The following is a 25,260-nucleotide window of genomic DNA, read 5'->3' on the forward strand; positions in this document are numbered from 1 at the left end:
GGTCCTGCCCGTCCGCGCGCCCGGGTCGCCTGCGCTGACTGAGGAGGTGACTTGGACGCACCATTATCCCGTGAATCATCCCGTCGTCACCTGTCAAGGCTGGGAGAGAAGGAAGAGGGAGAGAGGGGGGAAAAAGCCCGCACGCAGCTCATGTGGCGGTGTAGTCCAGCCTGGTCTACCTGGCACCGCTGGTGCTGCTGCCGCCGCCGCTGCTGACAGGGATCTGCTGCCATCTCTGGTCTCCCGCTGGCTCCTCCGGTACAGCCCCGGCACCGCTTGACCCTGGATATTTCTCCTCCTCAGCCGGCCGCCTTCCCAGCTGCACATCGAGCACCTCTTTTTCGTAGGGGACGTGGAAGTTGCTGCCTTCGATATTGACATCGGTTTTGCTTCTTGAAGATCTCCCTCGGGCTGGTCGTGGTGCTTTTTTTTTTTTTTACTTCATTTTGAAGCCATTTAGGGTAACATCAAGATGTCCAGCAGCGTTCCAGCTGATATGGTAAGTCTTACACACCTTATTTAATAGTAGCGTTAGGGAATAACGTTTATTTCGGCCTCTTTTGGCAGGGAAGACGGGAAGAAGAGGGGCGTGGGAAGAGAAAAAAAGTCTCGGTTACATATTTAAGGAACAAAAAGTTCCTGGTTAATACTCACTCCCCCTCCAGAATGCTGGTTCTGCTTCGCTTTTTGGTAGCGGGGTGGGAAATCTGCAGCGTCGCCGTGTACCAATGCAAGGGGGGGGATGTCTGCTTCCTCTTACCTACGGCACTTCATATCTGACTGCTCTTGCTTCTTTCGTGTCGCGCAGCTGTTCGCCTCTGCCGAGCATTTTTTGGGAGAAGACAAAGACGAGGTAGAGCATTCAGACTGGTTTAAACGAGCCATTACTCTCTATTTTTTTTTTTTCTTTCTAAACCAGCTGAAATTTAGTCTCGGGCTCCTTCCTTTGCTTCTCTCAAAACTTCGCTTGTTTCTTACCGATATTTTGTCTTCCGATGTTGATGGGAGGTTAACCTCTTCACTTTCTGCTGGGTCAACAGCGAGAGAGAGATTCTTATGCATTTATTTGCCTAGCGAGGTCCTTTGTGCACTAGCTGCAATCTGGACATTTTTCAAGGGCACTCCTAGTACTTCTTATGGCGGACTGTACTTCAGCCTGTATTGGTTACTTGGCTCTGTACATTTAAAACAGTAAGGTATGGCAGGGTATGAGGGAGAGGGGGTGAATCAGGTCTGCTAGGTAGTCTTTCTGTTCAGCACGACTTTCCCCATTTGTATATATTTCCACAAATCACTAAATTGGTAAAAAAGTTGTGGCTGGTACATTAGTTCTTTATTCTTACGGCAGAATATTTTCATGGATTTCCCCACGACTGTTCACATTTAAAGATACTTATTTTCTAAAAGCAGCAGGCTTGTCCCTGCTCTTTTGTCTTTCAGGATGAAGTTCTGTTTTGAAGTAAAACCTGCCTCGCTAGCGATGACAATAAAACCGAGTAGCCCTTGTTTCAGCCATCAATATACAATCAATGGCGCATATATATGACAAATGGGCTATTGAAATAATGGTATCCTTTAGCTGCTTACTTCCAGTGTTTCCTTCACAGCTTTTGCACTGCAGTCAAAATGAGTGAATTCTGCCAAGAAAAAAAAAAAGGCAAAAGCAGTAAGATCTAGAGGATGATCACATATAGTTTTAAGCTCACTTTTTTTTTTTCCTCCCCCTTTCAGCTTTTGTCAATCACTATAAATAAATTTGCTCTCCTGGACAAAAAGGGTGATGCAGATCCCTCTGACTTTAAAGCCTTTCAACTATCAGTTTTCATATATTTCTTTTTAGGGTCTTCCTGGCTGTTAAGAATACTCTGAACCCCCTTCTCACTTGCATGTGTCTGTCTAGCATTGTGTCTCGGAGATCCTCCTTAGCTGTGCGGGGACTAGGTGCAAATACCTCAGTGCTGCCTGTTAGACTGCCTGGAGGAGTCACTTGACGGTGACACGAAGCACTCCTCTTCCCTCTCATCCAGGGCTGAGCGTGCTGCCACCTCCACACTGCTACTAGGTCCTGCCTGCCTGGGAATCGTGATGCTGCCTCTAGGCTTGTAATGTTTGACATTTGACATTTTATACACATTTTAAGATAGGTAAAATACTATTTTGTTTCTATGAAAACTATTTCCTTCTGTTGTTATGAAGTAATGAGAATACCCCTGACGGGAGTAGCTGGGCCTGGTGATGCTCTGTTTCTTCAGATTGGGAAGAAGCTGGTTATGCATAGTGATGTTTAAATACTGAGTCATTATAAAAGCATGTGAATGAAGATGTTACCAATGCTGGTAGAATTTAACTGAATAAACAGGCACATTTTGATCTGTTTTAGGATTGTTTTGTTGAGTTTTTGTATTTTTAGCTGCAGTTTCTCTCTGAAAGTTTGAAGTGTGTTACAGGAATTTAAATACAGCTAATAAATATTACTTCGTGAGAAGAGCACTTAAACTCATTTTGGGTCTCCTTTTGTCTCCATCCTCCTTATTTCAAAGGACCTTGTTCAGGGAAGAAAATGGGATTGTTGTTTGATTGTTCTTTAAAAAGGAGCACTTACCAGGCTGCCACCTTGTTTATATATGTTTTTATTTAGTATAGGATTTTGCAGTTTTCATTTCGTATATCCATCCACTGTGTAATATGTATTTACAAAAAAAATTATTTCCCATTTCTGTAGGAATTGGCATCAGTGTGATGGAGTGGCATGTTACAAAGTCTCCATCACACTTAGTAAATCTGCTATGAATTACTTAAGTATTATAATACTTATGTTTCCAACTGTTTATGTCAAATTCTTGAACTAACCCACTCATAATAATAATAATGAAACTATTATAATTGCTGCTTCTTAAAAATGTGTTAATTTGTCTTCCTGTCCCACCTTTGAGAAGGATCTCCTATACGTAAATTCATAGTAAGTTATCAATTCTTTAGTAAGCTCTGTACTTCTATGTAGGCATAATTTGATCCAGCCTCCTTTTTTCTGAAATTTTAGTTGACTTCTTTCCAGGACTACAACAGATTTTACCAGCTAACCATTTCAACATCACTTCTTAAATAATTGACACGGTACTTTATCATTTGCATTCCGCTAATAAATTGGATAGTGACACAACACATTCCGGCTATTGTAAGTTTGTGGTGCATTATTCCTTAGCAATGTATGCTACCTGCAGGTTAAAACTCTGTTTCTGGATTGAAACCTGCTAATACTGACCTCCCTACTGGAGCAGTTTCATTAACTTAATTCTTACTAAACATGTATGGGGCAGTGCTTGAAAACTACACTGTGTATCTAGAGGCTACTTTTGTTTATTTTTTCCATGTAAGTACCGGTGATTGTAGGGGCAACAGGGCTTTGCTGAATATGTTCAAGAATTTCATCAGGGAGTTTTTAAGTTTTGCCATTTGGTAGCAGGTAGAGTTTGACTATGAAAAACAGCAGGGCTGTTTGCAAGTTTATTTCTTTTGTAATAATAAAGAGACGTGGTGTTTTATGGACTTGCAAAGTTAATCACACTGGGATTTTTTGAATGGATGAAATGAAAATGGTTTGGTATTTGTTTAAACACTGTAACTGACTATTTTAGAACAAGCTATGAAAAACCTACACTCAGTCCAGGAGTTACTACTCAGTTGAATAATCCCTTTTGTTTCAGTGGCGTAACCACAGAAGTCTGGGAAGCTGCCTCTGTATTCTGCTTGCCTATGATACTTCTTAGAGATAAAATTCTTCAGGTATCTTAGAAGTTAACAGTAAGGGGCCCATATGACTGAAAACTATTACAGTGTCTACTGTTTCCTGTATCGGTGCATTTTAAGGAGGTACAAAAAAGCTCTGTCAGCACTTTCTTCCTGGGCAGTTCTTTGCATGCCCTGTAGGACACCAAATTCTTTTTCTGTCTGAGTAGTAATCAAGAGTGATGCTTTTGGACCATGGTGGGTTTTTTGTTTGTTTGTTTGTTTGTGTTATTTTGGTGGGGTATTTTTTGCCATTTGATAAACAGCAGATTGCTGATACCTATCAAATAGTTAAGAGTTTTAAATTTTATTATGGACAGCTACTGAATCAATATGCTATACTTTAGAGATGTAGATGGTACAGGAGAGATTATTTTAATAAAACTGTTTGGTGTGAGATGTTTGCAGCCATGCAGGGGGATGGAGTCTATGGTCTAAAACAGTTACATACATGGACGATGTTAGAAGGGGGCAATAAGTGGAAGAAGAAGAACAATAGAACCCTGGTCAGTTCACACCTTGTTAGTGTCAGCATCTTTAGTGGAAATGTGTATGTGTGTGTTCTTTTTTGGGAAGTTTAGTATGGAATGGTGGTGAATAGCTTGACGTGTGTAAGGACTTCATTTTTAATACGTGTTAATGGTGGTTAACAAGGGAAATGGATGGACATATAGCTGATGGCACTTCAGTAGGGGAATCTTGGCATCCAGGAACAGGGTTCACACAGGCAGGAATTCACTCTCAGAGGAGTAGCTGGTTGTATGGCAGCTGAGTTTTGTTGTCCATCATTCTGTCTAAACAATTCTTTCATTTAAGAACAATAAGTGCAGTATCATTATATTAGGCTTGGAACACAGAAAGAAAATCCCTTGCTCACTCACAGCATTTTAATGTATCAGAACAAAATGTCAGTCCTGCATCTCTGTTCCTCTATTTTAACTGCCTTTCCTTTTGCCTCCAGTAGATTCTTCCTGGTTTTGAAAATTATTGTATCGGTAGTAGACTTTGTGCGTATACTTGTAAGTTAGTACCTTAAGTTTTTTCTATAATAAAGGTCTAATTATTTCTCTGTATTTTTGCACCCCCCATGTTGAAAGTTATAATTCATTACATTCTAAGATAAAAACAGCTGATCAGATTTTTCTGTAGGAATACTTTTTCCTTCCCTTTTTTGATTTTAAGTGATGTTTGCTGATTGTAACAGATAGGAGCATCCTATCCTTTGTCATTCTTAGTATTTTGTTTTGGATTCTTTGCTGAAGAAGGAATTGATGATGTCTGTATTAGAAAGAAGAGGTTGAAGAAGCTTCTTCCTGACTCCTTATGTACTGAGCCAGCCTTGTAGTGTATTGCAGTGTTTCTTATAGTGAGATGAAGAACCTCTCTCTTTGTTACCTGCAGAAGAGGCCAGGGATAAACTTGTCAAAGCTGATTGTTGAATGTGTATATTTGGGTATAGCTCAAAATTATTTGTATTTATCATTTCCCCTACCCATTCACCTTTTCTTTCACAGATTAAAAAATGTCTTACCTATTGATCTAACAGCCAAAAAGAAGTATCTTCTTAATGATGGCATTTTTATGTATGACACTCCAGTGGACATTCCACAGCATTCTAACACATTAAACATGCTTCAAAACAATGTTTGCAAGTCCTTCATCTCATTTTCTTTGGGGAGGAATAGCTGTAACCTGTGGATGAGATAATGGTGGATATTTATGCTGGGCCTTGGTGCAGCGCTATACTTCAGATAGAAGTGTAGGCTGGCAGTGTAAATGGTTTCTTCCTTCCTGCCACCCACCCTTGTTGTTGTTACTGAATTGGTTTCTCTCTGCTTTTGTTGGCTGTCTAACTCCATGAAATACTGGAGGGGATGTGTACTGAAGGACATTGAACTCCTCCCTTGCTGGGAATGCTGGGAAGCCAGCAGTAGATGCAGGTTCCAATAGGGCTGAGAGGCAATCCCAATGCTGAGTATCTGATGCCTCTAAAGCAGGAACGTTGAATTCTGTGTGTTAAAAAATTGCTGGACATCACCTGTGGGAACAGCTTAGGACCTGAATGGGGACAAGTTGCAGCTCTCGGTTGTGGAATTAGAGACAACTTCAGGTACCAGTAATCTGTATTTCATCTTGAAGCTTGTGACTGCAGTTCATGCATATCTAAACTTAAATTTTAGAACATCCAAAGCCCATAGCTGTCTTCCTTGGCTGTAACTTAAGGCGGTAGTAGGAAATTTAGCCCATCCGAACATGGTCTATGCAGCAGACTTAGTAAGTGATACTTTAATGATACTGTAAACAAAATCACTAAGAGCATGCTTTTCTGTTTTTTAAGTGAGAGTTCTTAAGTACAACTTCTGTGAATGTTGAAATCCATGGTCATAATATATAGAGTAAGTGGAGTTTATTCGTTTTGTATTTCTGGTCAGTCAGCTTTATTTCTCAGTAAAAGTCAGAATGTAAACTTTCGGTGATGTCTCTGTGCTTATGCAATACTGAGCAGAATGGAAAGCTTAGTTCTGACTCAGCCTGTGAGTGCTACTCTAGCTTGCAGAAACCCAGAAATATCTGGAATGTGACTAATCATTCTTGTGGTTTTGTGTAAAAGAGATAGTGCAGCTTATTTTCGATCTTTTCTTTGTTCAGAATTAGGTTCACTGACTTGGTTATTTCACGTTCTAGCACTAGTAAAAGGCAGAGCTGCTGATCAATACTCTTTTCCACGTTAAGTCTGATCTTGCAGCAATTAATTGAGCTTACTGAAGTAGCAAGCCTACCCTACCACAATTCTGCATGCGTAAACCTTAGCTCACCATAATTATTAAAGGGATATTACTGAGTGCAGTGCTTTTGTTTTAGAAGCTATTGAGAATGAGCAGAATGTCAGTGAGAAATTTTGATATCATTGTTCGCATGTCAAATCTAAACTCTGAGACTCCCGCTCTTCACAATTTTTAACATAATTTTTAACATAATTTGAAATTCAGGTATCATTAAAAATTACCCTGTAAATTCGACCAAAGGGCAGCCTTTAATTTTTGAGAGCTTCTGTTATACAGAAGTTGCAGAACATCTTAAAGCAATGACTGGAATATTTTTTCACTTGGTATACCTTTGACAAATTTAAATTCACAGTTATACCACTAAGTATTGCAAGCAATGATAGTGAGGAAATACTGAGGGAAGAAAATAATGAAGAATCAACACCCTGCAAGAACTGTTTAAAAAAAAAAAAAAAAGGTTGCTGAGACATCGGTTGAGGTTCTGCAAATAGCATTTTGCATTTCAATACTTTTTTTTTTTTGTATCTGAAAAGAAACACGAGGTGGGAGAAGAGTTGCTAACAGAATTCCGAAGAGTGTAGAGAAAATTATTTAGGAGGTCTGTTTATTTCTGAGTACACTTTCAGAAAAAGTTAAGACCTTCTTACTTGTAGGTCTGCTGGGCAGGTATAGTTCTGCAGAAACACTTAAATGTTGCTGTATACGTATTTGTGGAAATTTGGTGTATTTTGCAGTCATTAACTGGGATTGTGTTTAGCTTCTTGAATGAAGATGAATTTGTTGCTGCTTGTAAACAACACGCAGCAAAGGCAATCTCTTGTATATTGAAATACTGCATGTTGAAATACTGTGAGTATGTTGATAAAAAAGGCCCATAGTAGATATTTTCCACAAAGGAAAACTTTGTGTAAAATGAAGATCTGGAAGATTACACAGTTGTGACACTGCCATCAGCATCTTGTAATTTTTCTACTTTCTGTAATGAAATTTGAAAACGGCTTGCCAGTGACAGGATTGCTTTTGTGGGTTCGTTTTGTTTTGGGTTTTTACTTAAAATTATTTTGGGGATTCAGTTTAGATTTAAATGGAAAGTTTGTGGCAGAGTTTAGCTGAGACTTTATTTCATGATACTGTTGTTATGGAGACAGAAACAAGCAAGAAACTTCCTGAGTTTTATGTATCCCATATAAACTAAGTAAAAACAGAGATTCCGCCTGGGACTTTGGTAGGTTTGTTGTGCTACCAGAAATGATTCTGTGCCTTAGTGGGATGTAGGTACCAAAATGGTACTTCATGTTCAACAGCACTGGGGTGCAATCTGGAAATGTTTGTGTCGGTGTCTACCTGCTGTGATGGTTTTGGTTTTTCTTGGGAGCTGGCACAGATTACTGTTCAGGATAATCTAATTTATGTCAATGCCTTGGACCACTGCTGAGGAACAAAGGTGGTCTTATCCTGCAGGTCTTATCCTTTAGCTGCAGCTGAGGATCTGAATTTTAATCTGTGAATCTATTGGCAGTTTGGATGGGAATGACAGTTGAGATTTTTTTTTTTGAGAGTGGTCCTGAGCTCTTGTGGATACTTTTCTGTAGTCTTCGTTATGTGATATTTGCTGTTTCATGTTGCATAAGAAATTCTCTTAAGCACTTCATAAAAGTGTAATACCAATTTTCAAAATAAACACAAGGAAACTAAATGTGTCTCTTCTTTCAGATTGAAAAGAACAATGTGTTTCATCTAAACCAGAATAGTACTTTGAAGTAATACACTGTAGCATCGGTTGGTATCTCCTCAGTGGAGTTATGATATGGTAATGCTCTGTGGTCTGGCAGAGATCCACATCATGGTAATCTGTTTCTGATATGTAACATATATTCTAGATGGTACTACTTAATCTGTCTCCAGAATCTGACATATCTCTTTAATATAGAGAAATAATGGAATAGTGGTAAAATAGTGAAGTGCAGTGTTAGTCAAAAGTCTTTCATAGCTAGGGGTGTAAATTTAGGATTCTCCTCTTAAAAGTAGATTAATGCCAGTCTAGATGTGAATATATATGGCATATGCTAGTAAGCTTCAGGAAAGTTACTATAAATTATATTATTATAAATAATTCTTCTAAAATAGTAGAAGAATAGTAGTTCTTTTCAGTATTTCTCTTAAGATTAAATACTGTCTAACATTTTTCAGACATGCTTATGTTTTATACACTGTAAAGGACTGACTAGAAGTGTTTGTATATTTATAAAGCCTGAAATACCTAGTTGCAGTATTTATTTATTTTCAGTAGAATACCTATTTGTATGGACAGTAATGTGAACGTCAAAATAATTTTTGGGAAGGTATTCTGTGGTTGTACTTGATACACCACACATTACTTAGGGCCTATTAAATCTGGACATTTATGCTTTTTTTGCCAGTGAATGAATATACATTTCATCTGTGCAGATGAGTTACACATCATAACAGCTGAGGGGTATGATAGTGAAAGCTTAGCTCTCATTTCTCAGGCTAGGTTATTGATCTGTGATGGAAACAAACTTGATTTGACTTGCATGTTTTAGTGCTTTATGCATTGTATACTTGTATAGCTATTTCTGTCAATAAACCCCAAACTTTCAGAAAGCTTTATTAAAAAATTTTAAGTGCGGGGAATAAATCCCCATTCACTAAATCCATATGATTCAGTAATAATGAAATTAATGTGAAATTGCTAACAAAATTAATAACTTCCAATGCCCATAATACAATGCGTAAGTGGTGATGAGGATGTATTACTGTGCATTTGTAAGAATAGTTAAAAAGCTGTTCTCTCAGTACAGTTCTGTGCTTTCTCTTATGAGAACTTCCTAAGTTTTCTCTTGTGTTAATTTTCTGGATTTTAACTGTTGGACTGCAGTGTCCTGTATCAAACAAGACTAATTGTAGCATGGCATCATGTGCATGCCGGAGGTGCTCCCCAGTTGGTGCTCAGGATGGGTAGTGCTGCAGGTAAATCCCTCCCTAACATTGGCCTTGCACTGGTTAGTGTGGTTGGGACACTGGAATGGGTGGTTTAGCTGTTCTTGTGAACACCAAAGGAGGTGCATTGCTTTTCCTATTACACAAAGGTCGGATTCATTCTCATTTGACTGTATCACTGGTCAAGAAGTCCATGTTTGTAAGGTGGGTTTTGTCTGGCGTGGGTTTTTTGGCCATAAAAATGTATAGGGATTGTTTAACTTGAATATCGAAAGAGTTTTGTACCAAAACGTGCTGTAATTTGTATTCTTCATGCTATGAATTTTCAAGAAAAACTATTTTAAAAACTACCTCTATAATTTAAAGATATGTTAAGTATTTTATGTCTCCTCTATGCTAATTCACTTCAAGCTCAAGTACAAACGAAGGGAAGCTGTTATCTCAAAAAGATTTAGAGAGATGTTAGTGTGTATTTCTAGTCATCTAGACACAAGACTGGGATTCTAAGGTACAATATGTCAGATCTGGCACCAAGAGAACATCTTGTTACTGAGAAATTTGACTTTGTCTTGATGTTCTTGTTTCGTAACTAATGGCAAGATAACTAAGAAATCTTATTGAAGAAAAACTGCAACTGTGTTTGATTTCCGTCTACTTATTGCCTCTGGCCAGTATAGCTTCCGAAGAATGAGGATTTCGTGTAAATCTGGAAATGGGTGACTTTTTTTCCAAATTATATAGGTTTAAAATTATTTGAAATATCCACAGCAGTGGCTAGAACATTAGAAAAACTGTAAGCGGAGATGAGATGAGGGCTGTAGTGGAGGTGGTAGTGGGTATTTGCAAAATGTTTTAGCTTGAATATGGTTGCCTTTGAATTGTCCCTTCTCACTAAGAAGGGAGTCCTGTAGAAGGCGATGCAGTGGAAGAGTGTAGGTGCTTGGGATGTGGTAGCAGAGGAGTCCAGTGATGGGCTCTAATGCTTCTTCACTAGCAAGGATATTAAAACTTCTAATTCTTGAAATTCATGTAAAAAGGGGGTTGAAGCATGCAATAAATTGTCATTTGCTTACCTCATCTGGGTTGATGGGACTTTCTCCTACGTGCCATTTTCATTCCCGTAAAAAGTGCATCCTGTGCGCCCAATTTTTTTGCTTTGGAGTTAGCCAGGACTACAGTGCAGGTGCAGAATACTTCTTGTTTCAACATTCTGGTGCTGGCACTTGATGCTAGTGTTATGTGCTCCTCGCGCTTACTGCAGAAGGTAAGTAGGACTTGAGGGATTTTTAATGGGGAATCTATAAAGTTTTTACTGGAATGGACTCCAGAGACACAGCTACATCTTTCTCTGAATTTACTGTGAAGATTCTAAAACCTTTCTACAGACAGCCCGGCACTTCTAAGCTGAGGCTGTCTTTTTCAATATGAATTTGTGGCTCTTAAGCAAATACAGTTTATCTTGTATATTTTGCCACTGTGAGTATGGCGTATGTACCACAGCACTGTTCATATCAATCTTGGGAAAGCTCCCATTAGAGGAAACTCTTCCACTTGTAAAATGAAGGACAAAAGCAGTCATAAATACTAGGATGAAGACCGTTCAACAATATTTTATCCATCCTATAGTATAAATGTGTAATTGTCTCCTCTTCCAGAACCATGTACTTTTGCCTCTCACAGGATCCCTTCCTTATTCAGCACCTCCTCATTGTTCAGAGACTGGATTGATGCCTTACCTACCTGTACTGCTCAAACTTTTCTTGGAAGATAAGTCTTAATTATCTGTGATAATAGTCTCCTTAACAAGCACTTCATAAAAATCCACTTATTTTTGGAAGATCTGTAAAGGAAAAGGTTACTATTTGTAAACAATTGTGGATGTTGTGGAATGTAATTTCACTGAAATACACTCTTATAGTAGATAACTCTGCAGCAGAGCTGCAGGGAATGGAATCTTTCGGTTTGAACTGCAATCAGACAGAAACAAAGTTCAAGCAAGATCAAGATGTTATCTTTTATTTTTTTAATGACGTTGTATATTTCAGACAAATTTTTGTGCAATTTCTCTGGCCAGCTCTGCTCTGGTGCATCTTCAGTGCTTGTCAGTCTTGCTTTCTTCAGAGTAGTCATATTGCATGACTCTACCAACGTTGCAGTTAAGCTAGTGTGCTCTTTGCTGATGTGAACATTTTATTCCAGAAGACTTGTGGACAGAGAGTTAATTCAAATGATGCAGAAGTCAATAAAATATTTACACATCGATAGATGCCCCCAAGAGCTCCTGGAGAAAGGTTGTAACCATATTTGTTAACAAGTTGTAAAAAGCAAGTTTTGAGGCTAATGCTTTGGGGGAAGCTGCTTTTCATACCCACTGTGTTAGTGTTTCAACTTCTGTTATTGATTGAGAATCACATGATTTTGCTGAAGTGTTTTTGTTGATCTTTCGAAGACACTGAAATCCCGAGCACTTCATTATCAAATATTGCCTTAATATAGCTGTCAATTTCCATGATCCTACTTTTCGTAGAGCATGCTATGAGTTTAAAGCCGAAGCAATCTCAAGAGGGGAAAACAAATCCATAGCAGTTTCCAGCATTCAGGGTCGTGGGGATTTAGTTCTATTCTCAAATTATCTCCCTCAAATTCTGTATTTAATTTTTTTTAGGAAATTAAATGCAGGAAAGTCAGCTTGCCCTATCCATAAAGCGCTGAATGATTGTCAGTCAGTGCCTTTATCTGCAGATGTTCTACTTGGTAAATGTCAAACTCTCTTTAAAAAAAAAAAAACAACCAAACAAAAACAACCTATAACCCCCCCATCCCACCCCCCCAAACTGACAAGCACCAAAGTGAATAATTCAGAGTGCTGAATGATGCCAGGTAAGGCAGAGTGAAAGGTAAATAGTTTCCTGCCTTTTATAGTTGATTCTGCTGCTGTGTATCAGTTCTGACTTTCATGCTTAAATAAGTGTCCTAGGTTATTAATTTCATTTCTAATGGACATGTGGTTAGGAGGTGATTTTGTTCCCCTTTGTAATATTCTGGAGGAAAAAAAAACCCTTACAACACCAAACAAAATACTTTTTTATCTTGTTATTCTTAGCATACAGAAACGAAGACCAGAGGGAAAGAAAATTGATGTAGTTAGTGCCTCTATTAGTACAGTTTTGAAGGTTTTTTTCTCTTTTACTAGATGTTGTTTTGCAGGAAATGAGAAATAGGGAATTATACTTGAATAAACTCGGCATTTTCTGCAGTCTTTGGTGTCACGTAATAGTTTTTCTTCTAAAATCAGTTTGCAACACATTGCAAAATATGGGGGTACAGTTTTTAGGAAGAACCATAGCTTTTCATTGTGGGAGTTTGTACAAAACCCACTTGTTCAGAATCTTAAAATATAGTAGTTGTGTATTTTTGTTCTGTCTTTAATGTTGGGATAAAGCCAACAGTTGCTTTGGGTGCTCTGAAGGAAGCTGTATTGGCTAACCCTTGAGTGTCTGTGGTGCTGTTGGGATAGCTAAGAGATATCTTTTCAATTGTTTTGAAATAGTTCTTGTTGGGTTGCTGGAAAACACAGCATTCACTTTCTGTTGTAGGCATTTTGGACTGCTGCAGCACTTTGTGGGATGGGTGGTGGTAGCAGCAGCTGAAAGGAGTACAGGAAGAAGCCAAATCACAGTTACACAACCATCTGGTGACAAAGGTACGGACACTGATCAGAGTGTCGAAGCCTTCAAGCTTATTTATGGACAGTAATTTGCCATACAGGCATGGTGGGCAGCAAAAAACAATCAAAGAGTCATCATAATTTTCTCTTACCATGCAAAGGTTTTGTACTCTTAGTGATTAAATTCCATTTAATGAAGTTTTTAGTGTTATCAGATGATAACAGGTTTCTGATGGACATCGTCACCCTTCATCTGCCTGCCAGACACAAACCTATCCACATCTGTCCCTTAATATTTGTATTTTCAGTGTTAGTGCTGAGTGGAGGTAGAAGAGCAGCACGTGTTACTTCGCTGGGAGGAAAAATTATTGAGATGTGTCTGTGTAAACATTATTTCACCTTCTGGCAAAAGTAAACCTTACATTACCAAATATAGGCTCCAAGGCAGTAAGTCTTCAAAGACTGGATTTGGTTGCCTAAACATGGTGTTTAGTGCCTGTTCACATGTGCCAGTGTGTCCAGGATGGCCAGAGAGAGCAGGCAGCAATGACACATGAGTTACGGGAGAGCCATGCCCTTTGGGCGGAGCAGCTGCTCTGCATGCAGTACTTCACATTCCCTAAAAATAGCACTGGATGTATATGTTTAGGTAATTCTTTTGAGCTCTTGGGGCTTTGAAAATCTCATTTGTAACGCTTTCATGCTGGATTGTGGTAGGTTGGCTTTTCCTAGCTTAAACTCATTAAGCAGTACTTCAGTATCATTAAATGTTTTAATTTATGGTAAATCATAGTTCAGCTTTGTTATTGCTTATAGAAAACTTTCACATCTGTGGTTGTAAACACTGCAGTGGAAAGAAAATTTTCCAGCATTCAAAACACATTTCTTTCCTTTTGGCGTAGCTGATCTTCCCCTAATTACAACTATCTGGAAATTTGAAATTTGACTAGTTGTAGGTGTACTACTGCTTGTTGTAGTGAAGTAGGTACAGTGTGATTGCAGATCTTTGCCAAGTGTGATCCAGTCCAAGCTGTTGCACACAACCTGTTAAAAAGAAGAAAATGGAAGTTTCTACAGTTATTACAGTAAATATAAAGGTAACTTAAGTTACTAAACAAATGAAAATTTCTACACAACTGGGTAAGTTTTGAAAATTGTCTGAAGTCCTAGAAAGTGCATTATTTATCCTCTTTGTAATTTGTTGTATAAAATTGGACTCGAATGGTCTATTCTAAACATTACAGCAGAAATGTGGTGTGTTTTTGCCTGAGGGTGTAATCACACTTGTGGAGCAGGAGGGGAAGAATACTGTCTATACAAATGCTGTGTTCTTTCATTGATATTGAATTTTTTATAATGATGTCTTGCAAAGAAAGTGAGATATGGGGTTTTTTATATTAGATTAAAAGAAAGAGGCTTAATACTTGAAGCTTGACAGGTCTCTCTTGATATTTGATCTGAAATGTTTGCAAGATATTTCATATCCTCACAGCTGGAATGAATATGAGTGTGTTGAAAATTTATGCTTACATTGTTAAATAATGAAGATTCTTTGGCATTATGTAAGAATTGAATGCAGGGAATCTTATAATTGCCCTAGCAAGGTTTCTGTTGTATACTGGAGTAAATTTCATACTGGTAGTTGATAAGTACATCTTACATTTATGTGTTGGAGGGCAGCTTTTGATACTTACGTATTGCTAAAGGTTATCGATTGAATGAAGCCCTTATGCTGTGTCTCCTGTTACCACTCATGTTTGGGCTCAATTTAAATTCTGAAATGTTAGTTTTTGGGGGGAGAGGTGTGTGTAGGTTTTTTGGTTTGTTTTTTGTTAAGGTGTAAATCTAATGATAATAAATGAAACCTTTCCAGCATAAATTGTTGTAGAATTTGTAAAAGAGGAAACAATAGCCAAGCTACTTCATGACTATCTTGAAACTAAACAGATGTTGTTTCTACATACTTAAAGGCTGCATCTTATTTTGCTTAAACATTTCATGTTTTGAGGAATTTCATGTAGAAGAATCTTTATATGGTAACTGTGTAAATAGATACATATATAAGGATAGTCTTCTTTCCTTTGACAGGACTAATCTTTGCATTTGTGCTTCTAGCAGACCTCTTTTGGGTGGCTAGTTTTCATTAGTGAGGGATTATTAAAAAATTTACCAAGTGGAACTGATAAATCAGGAACCCTGGAAATAACACGTGACCTAAAGAGTCAGATTTTTAAAAAATATTTCTTATTTTAAATTATTTTTAAGTATGAAGAAACTAGCACCCTACCCATATATTTGTTCAATTCCATCCATTTCTACTGTGGATACATGGGCTGTTACACTTTATAATACAGCTTCTATTTGTGGATGAGTGTATCATGATTGTTGAATGCAGGCAGTTTAATCAAAAGACTTTTATTGTTCAAACTAAGCTGAAAATGATCTGTAGGCTAAAGCTGTGACCTAGTTCTGGATTGCCATGCTTTGGAAAGCACTGTAGTGCCAAATCTGTGCACGTGTACATCTTTGTTTAATTCTCTTTCCTTCCCTTTGAAGATAGATGATTAAGAAATTATTTTTAGGTTAATAGTTATGTGTCTGTGGATAGAATGAGCAAAATATTCTGTTCAATGTTAAATTTTAGGGTTTGATTTTTGTGGGAAGAGAATTTTTCATCCAGTGTAATGTATTAGAGAGAAGGTCAGCCCATCTTACTCATTACAGCTCTGCAGTGAGTATCATGCACATTTATAGCATCAGCATGCTACCTGCGTAGGGAGAATTGACTGCCTAATCTGTGATGATCAATGTTTGAATTTTGTAAGTTAAAGTTCACATTTCTTTTTCAGGAATGGTCAGGTCTTTGTAAATAGGTACATTTATTATTAAGACGTACAAATATTAGATTTTAAAAATTAGAATGAAGAATAGCAGTTAAGCAGTTATGTTCTGTGTCCTGCTTTGCTTTTAAATTGGTGAAATATGGGGCTGTGCTGACTTTGACAGTAGCTCGAGAGTAGCGATGTTGAGCTTGGTCTTTGTGGCATTCAACTTCCTGGTTGAGAGTTGAACTGGCAGACATTTATTTGCAAGGGCAAGAAAAATCCCTAAAATGAAACAAGTTTTCTGAGAAGATACCTTCGGTTTTCCCTATACCATCTGAAGAAGTTAAGACTTTCAAGAGATTTAAAGATTTATAAAGTAACGTAAGGCAAATATACTTGTTATTTAAAAAAACCCAAATCTCCTTTCCCCCCAAACCCTGTTATGTAAACCAAAGATGATGGATTTACTCTTTTCTCTGTGGAAATTTGGTGTGGTGGCAAGGCATTACATGCCAAAGGAATGCATATAGAAGGCAGCTTAGTGGATATATGAAAGAGAAGAAATTTGTTATTGTTTGGGATTTCTTTCCTAACAAGCAATATAATATTCAGGCATGGCCCTAGCTTTTTTGCTTGGCATGTCTCTAATTTTTTTGCTTGAGGTACAAGAAAGTAGCCCTAAAACTCCTAATTTTTCTGAGTGTGGAATTTTTTTTTTTTGCGGACTGCAGAAATGTGGAATAGGATATAATCTTAGAAACAAGGTTTTTCTTCTAAACACGAATGTATGCACTACAATAGGTGCTTACTTGTATTTCATTTGAGAAATATTCTAAGGCAATATTGTGTCTCAGTTTTGTTTAAAAAATTATATTTGGAGTCTGAAGCAAAGACCAATTTCATAACCTGTGCCACCATCTGTTAAATACACCAGAAGCTTATTTTTTTTCCTGGATGGGTTTAGCCAGCTGTCCATTTTGCACTGATGCCTGGATGGAGGCGTGCATTTAAGAATAACACAGTAGGCTTTCTGAGAGTTGACAAAAAAGCTTTTTTTATTTTGATCTGAGACTCCTTTAGCTTGTCTGACACTTCCTTATATTTAGTCTCTGGCTGAGGAATGTATTTGAAACCTTTCCCCTGTTGCACTCCTATAGTCCGTGCTTTCATCTTCTCCCACTGAGGTCTGAAGCTGCTGCACAGGACAGGGCCATATGCCTTCTCACCAAACCCTCTGTGAGGCATGTGGATGTATTTGCTAGCAGCAACCCAAAGTCCATTCTAATCCTACTGACATCTAACCAAAGCGGCATTTAGTTAATCTGTCTGGCACTGTCCTTTCTTTATCTGACCCCGTGAGATGATACAGCTTTTTGTAACTTTATTTTCTTTTAGATGAGTGTTTCAGGGTGGTAATACAGACCATCAGAGTTAGCTGAAATATTTTCTGGTTTTTAAATGTTGTCTTCATGATAAACAAGACCTATTCAATAATGGTGTCAGGGTGACCTGACAGATTTTAGTGTTATATTGTTGTTAAGCTTAATTATAATTTATATAAGGGCTGATGAGACAAGGAAAAAATTTGGTGTTTACAAATGTCTAGAAAAAATATTGTTGCACTTTAGTTAGTCATTCTATTCTGCTGTTCAGTTTGCAGCAAAATAACCTATATTCAGAAAAAAATACTAAATTGCAGAAAAAGTTCAGAATTAGAAACCAGCTCTTTGCTGACTGCACTTTAGACCTGACTTTAACTCTGAAATGTAGTTCTAGTAATTAATTTTCTGACTTCCACAGGAGTTTTGCTTTTTAAAATTGTAAAATAATGCCCAAATAAAATTTAGCAGAAGTCAGTTGAAGAAGCTACCTGAGACAATGCCCTGCATTTTCTGATTTGGATTTCCATGAAGTACATTGTGTGCTGAGTCTGATCACTCACACCTAGAATGGCAAAGCTCCTTTTGTTGTCTCACGCCGTTCTGTCAGGTTGAGACTGTTGCGTTGGGAAAGGATTTGGCTTCACTGCATGTGGAAATCCTTGTTTGTTTATTCTTCATCACAGAGTTAGCTAGAGGTGTCTGCACCACTTAAAAGCATGAAACCTCTGAATTCAGTGCTGTGTATGAATACCCCAGTGTATTCTCATCCTGTCCAGCTTTGTTTTCTGATCATCTCAGAACAGTAGCACTCTGTTTTGGTGCAGCTTGATGGAGTGGCATTTTGTTACATCTCGGGCGTGCAGATAAGCATATGAAAAGGGAACAAGAATTTGTCGCTATTGTATGGAGGACATCTGTGTTACTAATCAAGCTATGGTATCAAAATATTTGAAATGCTTGCTTTTCTTATGTGCATGTGTCAGTGAGATAAACCGAACGTGAGGATTAATTGCATCCAGTCTCTGCTGTTTCTACATGGCTTGCTTTGGCTTACCTTTGTTGGCCCAGCTCATCAGAGGCTTATTCTAGGAAGATCAAGGTCCTCAAATCTATGGTTTTAAAATCTCCTTTGCCCCAGCCCTTGTCTACAAAGTCTCACCGGGAGCTTTGTAGCTAAAACCGGGGTATATAAGGTGATTGCAAGACAGTTCGTATGTCTGTGTTCCTGGCAAGTGGGCAGCCAAACCAAGCACTTAATGCCTTCATTCAAATGTTTTGATGAATCGGTGGACAGACTGATGCTGTAAGCTCTGTTTTGGCAGTTCAGGTTCTCCCTTTACTTTTCCATCTGGTCATTATGTCTATACATGACTAGCCATGTAACGCTTGCCCTCCAGTCGACATTTTCACCGTGTCCTTATAGGACGTGGATTTAGACAGTGGTCATGCAGCTGAAAGAGGAATTGGCCACTGAGTGATTTGATGAAGGAATATACTAGAAATTCCCCCAAAACTTTTCCATACATCCAGCTTAAAACTACTCATCTGATTATATGAGTTTCACTAAATCAGAACCCAGCAAGTGGAAGCATTCCTTTCATGGATAGCCTGCATTCACACAAGTTCAGATGTAACAGAAAATGCACTCTCTTTATGAACAGACAAGCTAGCTGAAGGTTAGAGATCCAAGTGTGCTTACATTTATATAACCACCAATGTACTGAGGCAGTACCAATCTCCAAGTAGGATCGTAACAATGAGCATAGCTTAAAGGATTAGTTACTTGTCAGGCAAAACAGAAGCACCCTTTAAATTTTCTTCTTTTTTTGTGAATTGAATATTAATAGTAAAAGGCACATGAATACCTAAATAGTCTTAATTTTAAGTAGTTAGTGGTGTAAACTTCAGATGGAATTGAATAACAAAGAGGAGAATTAAGGAAATAAATTTCTTTCCCTTTAATCACTTTTTTAATGCAATATTTACTCACTCCTTTCTCACATTCCTGGTGCTGTATTTTTTAGACATTAATCTCCCTACTGGTGTTGCTTTGTATGTGTGTAAATAAATCAGAGGAACAGTAAGAAATCTGTAGCAATAAAAATCCTTTGTCCTGACAGAGGATATGATTTTCAATAATGATTATGATGTGCATGTGTGTGGGAGGCATTGGAGGTGTGCACCTGTTTCTGTAAAATGTTTTTTTGTGGTTTTGTTTAGCCCGTCAGTTGTAGTAATGAGGTAATAGTATAAGTTAAGGTAGAATAAAATAATTTTTTCCCTTTTTTAACTCTTGGAGTCTCATAGAAAATTTGTAAGTAAGAGGGCATTATACAGAAATAATTTTATACTGGTAATAGATTATTTTTCCAGAACTTGTTAGTTGGGCTTAAACCTGTTGGTGGGGCTGCCAAACGTGGTCTTTGAAGCCCCACTTAGTTTAGCGGTGCCTTTCGTAAGATGGAATGTGTTTAATACAAATGATCATCAAAAGTAAGAAAAACAATATTTATACATCATGGAGTTGTAAGGTCAGAAGAGACCTCTGAAGGTCATGTAGGCCAAAGCAGAGCTGCCTGTGGTGGTGGCTCGAAGCAGGGTTAACACCAGACTTAGATCATGTTGCTCAGGTCTTGTGTGCTTGACCTATGATTGTGTCCAAAGATGCCAATTCTGCCGCCTCTCAGGGCCAGACCTTAAACAGAGCTCTCTGTGCCAGAGCTTAAGCTACCTTCACTGGGAGGGTTTAATGTGCCTGGACAGCGTGAGTTTCCCTTGCTGCAGCTTGTGACCGTCCAGATGATACAAAATGCTATTAGATACTTCAGCTCTTTGAATAAGAACTTGCAACCAAACTACATCAGAATTCCTTGTATTTTAAAGTCTGTGAATGATTTGAAATTTGTAGCAGATAGGGAGTTTGCCTGTGCATAGGAGTTTGAAGAGATACCTGTGGGTTTTTTTTCAAAATAACCTATCATTCTGCATTCCCAATTTCTCCTCATTAGGCTATTTACCCTCATCCATAGAAGGAATGGTTGTGATCGTACAGATTTTTATTGAAAAATGGGCTTAGATGTAACACAAAAAAAATTTGTCTATCTCAGTTATTTAGGTGATAGCAGGAAAGAGAAAGGAAATTTTATTTTTCAGATTGAGAGACTTAAAAATAGCAAGATTCTTCAATTTAAAATGGATAGTTAATTAGGAACAAAGAACAGAATTCTCCCCAAATGCAAAACATGTATGTGTGAAGCTTTGGAGAGGAGCAGTTGATGAGATTTTTCAAAGGCAGAAACAATAAACAAGGAAAAGTTTATTCTTTTTTCATTGTTGTTCATAACAGGAAAAAATACTTTAAAAGTGTATGCACAATGTTATGTTCTCCCTTCTATCTTTTTGGGTCAGAAGTTAAAGTAACGTGTGTTGTGTTTACTCATACCATGTTTAATGTGCTGGTTTTGGGGTTTTTTTTGTTTGTTTGTTTAAAATTCATTTTAAGCATTTAGGCTACTGAAAGAAACAAACAGAAAAAGGGGAAAAAGACACCATCAAAATGTCTTATTTAATCTGAATGGTGTCAGTGATACTAAAAGAGGTGGAAACAAAGCGCAAATTGTGTTTGAGTTATTCTTTAAAATGCTACATTGCATGTGTTTCATAATTTTCAGAGAGGTTCTCATCTCTGAAATATGCATCCTAGTGGAGTTTGGTACTAATTGCTGGAAAGGAGTAAGATCTAGAACAGAGTATTAGTCATTGCGTTTGTTATGGAAGAGGAAAGGGGCATCAGTTAGTGACTGTGACCCTGACTGGGCACGCACCTGGTGTGTGCTTCATTGTCCTGTGCTTCACTGTGGATGCTCCTCTTGGATGTCCATGCCATTGCAATACTTCGCTATTTGTATATAACAGACAATTTTGAGTATCTGTTCCCTTAGTTTTATATTCAAACTTCTTCAGTTTTCTGAAGTGCAATAAAACACAACTTAGTTTAATCCTGCAAGGCCATGGGGACCTGTGCTCCTCCGTATGGATAACGTCACATCAAATGTACAGTATCTCCATCAATATTATCAAGCATGTCACCCTCATAGCAGGTTGTGAGATTGCCAGGTGGTATTTTAGATGATGTGACAGTATTTTAGATCATATTCTTCACTTTGCTTCTGTGTGTCCACTTTGCTATCTCTTTCTAATACCAAGTGTGAACAGGCAATGAGTCAGTGAAGGAAAGTATGTTTATGGTAGTTCAGATCCAGTGAATGTGAATGACTGCTTATACCTGGTGACCTTTTTGATCCTTTGAGATTTACAGGATAACAGTTTCATGCCTGTTGCTCAAAGAAAGAATTGCAATACTGGAAATAAAATTATGACATAAGAAGACACCCAATCCACCTATAAAGCTTTGTAAGCTCAGTAAAGGACTTGGTTAATATTCTATGGAAGTAAAGCTTTAGAAGATCTTAATTTTAATGAAAATGACACTGATTTTTTTTTCTCCCCTTGAATATAAGCCACAAAAAGTTCATGCTGTTTAATTTTAAAAATGACCTTTTCATAATTTTAGCATTTACAGGAAGAAAAAACCCACAAAAAATAGCTTCGAATCCCAAATTACTTTCTGAACAGATATTTATTCCCTGCAATATGTATGTCTTTCTAAACAGATCCAAGGGTTGGTTGATTAAATTTACATTTATTCTCAGTGCCAAGAGAGGATTATGAGTACAATGAGAACAATCTTTAAGTAGGTTTGTACAATTGAAAACATTCTGATAAGACATGCCTTTCTTCCCTGGACTTTTCCCTGGCCTAAAAGTCCTAAAATCCCTGGTCTGGTTGTGGGAAAAGCTATGTTAATTCAGGTATTATGTAGACAACCATATGGTAGGAGAAGAAACAGAGGGGTTTTTTTTTTTTGTTTCTTAATTAGATAATGGTGGAGATACTGTAGACTACAGCATCCTACAGTGCCAGCTGGAAACTGTGTCGTACCCCTTGCCAAACTGCTGAAGCTTCCCTTTTCTGAGCTTCCTTCATCAGGGCTTTTTACAAGTTCTAAGCACAGGGATAGTCCATCCCAATAATCAGGAAAATGAGTATATGAGCCAGTAGACTGGCTTGGTTAAACGGGGAACTCGTGGTTGGATCATTAAGCTTAAGAGGTAATGCTTAACAGTTGGTTTCCTACCTGCGGGCTGGTTACAAGCAGACCCACAGGGATCTGTGCTAGATTGCTTAACGTCTTTATCAGTGACCTGGAAGAGAAGATTCATTAAGTTCATGAACACCAAACTGCAGGTGCAGCTGACCTGCTTGAGGGGCAGGGAATAGACCAGCAGGAACTTCATAAAATTTGGCAAGAACAACTGTCTTGCACCTGGGGTGGACTAACCTTCAGAAGTGATGCAAGCTGGGGAGCGCAGTGGGCAGACATGAGCTGCCAGTGTGTCTTGGCAGCAGTGAAGGCTTACAGCATCCCAGGTGATACCAGAAGAAGTGTAAATCAGGGAATTAAGGGATGTGATTGTTCCTCTTTATGTGGTACTTAGTAGACTGCATCAGGAATATGGTGTCCGGCTTTAGATGGTTTTTTCTGTGCCACACTGGAAGAGGAAATGTATTGAACAGTTGCAGCATGTTCAGCAGAGGCCACTGAGATGGTCTGGACTGGAGCACCTCTCCTGTGAGAGAAGGTTGAGGGAATGGGATGACTTCAGCCTGTAGAACAGCTGTCTTTGGGGAGACACCCAGCACCAGCCTCCTAGTGCTTACAGGGAGGTTATCTAAAAGATTGAGCCAGGCTCTTTCCTGAAGTGAAAAGGTGGGAGAATGAAGGACAGTGGCCATAAATGGAATGGGAACAGGAGAGGTTTTGAATTAAGAGGGGAAAAATACTGTAAGAATAACTGGTGGTGTTATGGTTTTTTTGATTTTTGCATTCATCTGTATGAAACTTTTTTTAGTCATTCATATCTTGCTGCACGTCTTTAGGTTTACTTTCCTCTATCTTGTTGCTTGCAAGAGAAGACTTCTGGTTGTAACAGTTAGTAAAAGATGTTCTTTCTTTTCCTGATCCGTGGTGAACCAAACCACACAGCTCCTGAGGGTATGTATTTTATCTTTAGTGGAGAGCCAGCAGAATATGCTGGGAAGTAAAGATGCTTCATAAGTTGGCCAAATCCTTAGGTTGATTGACTGCTTTGTTGTTAATAAATTACCTTGAAATATTTTTAAATTAAATCTATTATAAAGTAAAATTAAAAAACACTCTACTTATTTCAAAGAGAAGAAATAAATGATATGAAGAACACAGATACAGAATTGGAAGAAAGGGTTTTAGTTGTTTTACATTAATACTGAATTAATACTGAAGAACTCCCTCTTATAAGCAGATAGCTTGTCATATTTTATTTCTGGAAACCCACCTTGACAGGAATGCTGGTTTTTTGTGTTGTGTTCCCTATGTAAATGCTTCTCCTGGAACCTATTTAATTATTATTATTAAAATCCCAGGCTTTTTAAAAATCCTGAAAGGCTGTGAACATATTTAATCTCTCCCTTGAAATGTCTTAGTTGATACTTCAGAGAATGTCTTCCAGTGTGCCAATACAGTACTGTCTTGCTTTCTTGAAGATGGAATTGCAGTTTTATTTTATCAGGTGTCATTTTCAATTGGTTTTGTCCTGCTAATAACAGCTAAAGAAGAGTTGAAACTTCCTGTTATTCTTTCTGTGTCTGCTTTAATGCCTACAAATCTTTGAGAGAAATGTCATCTTCAACTACATCATCTATCTGTGTCCAACATTCATTAAATAACATGCTTGTTACTAACTTCTAAATGAGCTAAATATACATATCTTGCTATTGGTTGTAGATTTGGGAACAGGTGTGGCAATAAATTATAGCTTTGGGGTGATAATGGATTTGAGGTAGTCTGACCTTCAGGGATGTTGTAACATTATTTTCTCTTGTTTTGTTTTTTTTTTTTTCCTGCATCATGTTCATTGCATCCTCTTTAGATGACTAACTCTCTTACTCCAAGGTTTCTTGTAGAGGTTTCACAACACACTGTCCTTGGTACTTTGCTCAGTTGCACTTGTGCACCCATCTCTGCTGTGTCTTTCCCTGACTTTACCAAACATTTCCTTGTTCAGACAGAACCATCTGATGCCAGTTTTGTATGAAAACTTCCAGTCAAGGCTTGTCTCCCAGTCGAGCTAAAATGTCTCTGTCCCTCACACAGCTTTGATTAGCTCAATCGGAACTGGGCCTAAAGCCATCCGCTTTACCTCTGTTCTGGTTATGTGGGCAGTATCAGCTTCCTGATCATCCCTTGAGCCTGTAATCTTTTGTGCCTTTTTTTAATGAGTGTGACTGAAAGGCTTTAATGAGATATTTATCTATATCTTCGATTCTTGTTACATTCTCTTTACTTGTCCCTACAGCTAGAACTCTCCAGGTTCTCCTCACCTCATCTCTTCTTTTTTTTTTTTTTTCGGTTACTGCAGCATTCTTTTCTCTGACCCTCTTTTATGCTTTCAGAGTGATCTGCACAGATATAAATGTAATGTTTGCATTCTTAATGTATCCTGTTCATTATCTCTTTCTTCCCTAGTTCATGAAAAATAGATTGCTTATCTTTGTATCATACACTCCTCTTTTCTGTGGTGTTGTATGGCTCTCAATGGCAGCTGCTCCTGCATATGCTCTTAATGATCCAGTGAATGCTTCTTGACCTTTATCCCAGGCTGCCCATTCTGTTCAGAAAGAATGCTGTATGTGTCTACTGCAAAATTAACATTTTCCATTTTTTTTTTCCTCCTGAAGTTCTTCTGCAAACTTCT

The 25,260-nt window shown here is 38.0% G+C and overlaps 1 protein-coding gene across 1 annotated transcript in view; it reads left to right on the top strand.

Annotated features, from left to right (window-relative positions):
• The first annotated feature begins 472 nt into the window (after positions 1–472).
• The window catches only part of UBL3 (ubiquitin-like 3), a 57,374-nt gene continuing 32,586 nt past the window's right edge, over positions 473–25,260 (top strand). Inside the window, exon 1 of the mRNA XM_010134040.1 lies at positions 473–499. Within this exon, the coding sequence (XP_010132342.1) occupies positions 473–499 (27 nt within the window). The remainder of the gene's footprint in view (positions 500–25,260) is intronic.

The sequence above is a fragment of the Buceros rhinoceros genome, unplaced genomic scaffold (assembly GCF_000710305.1).
Source record: "Buceros rhinoceros silvestris isolate BGI_N320 unplaced genomic scaffold, ASM71030v1 scaffold5144, whole genome shotgun sequence".
Taxonomy (NCBI): domain Eukaryota; kingdom Metazoa; phylum Chordata; class Aves; order Bucerotiformes; family Bucerotidae; genus Buceros; species Buceros rhinoceros.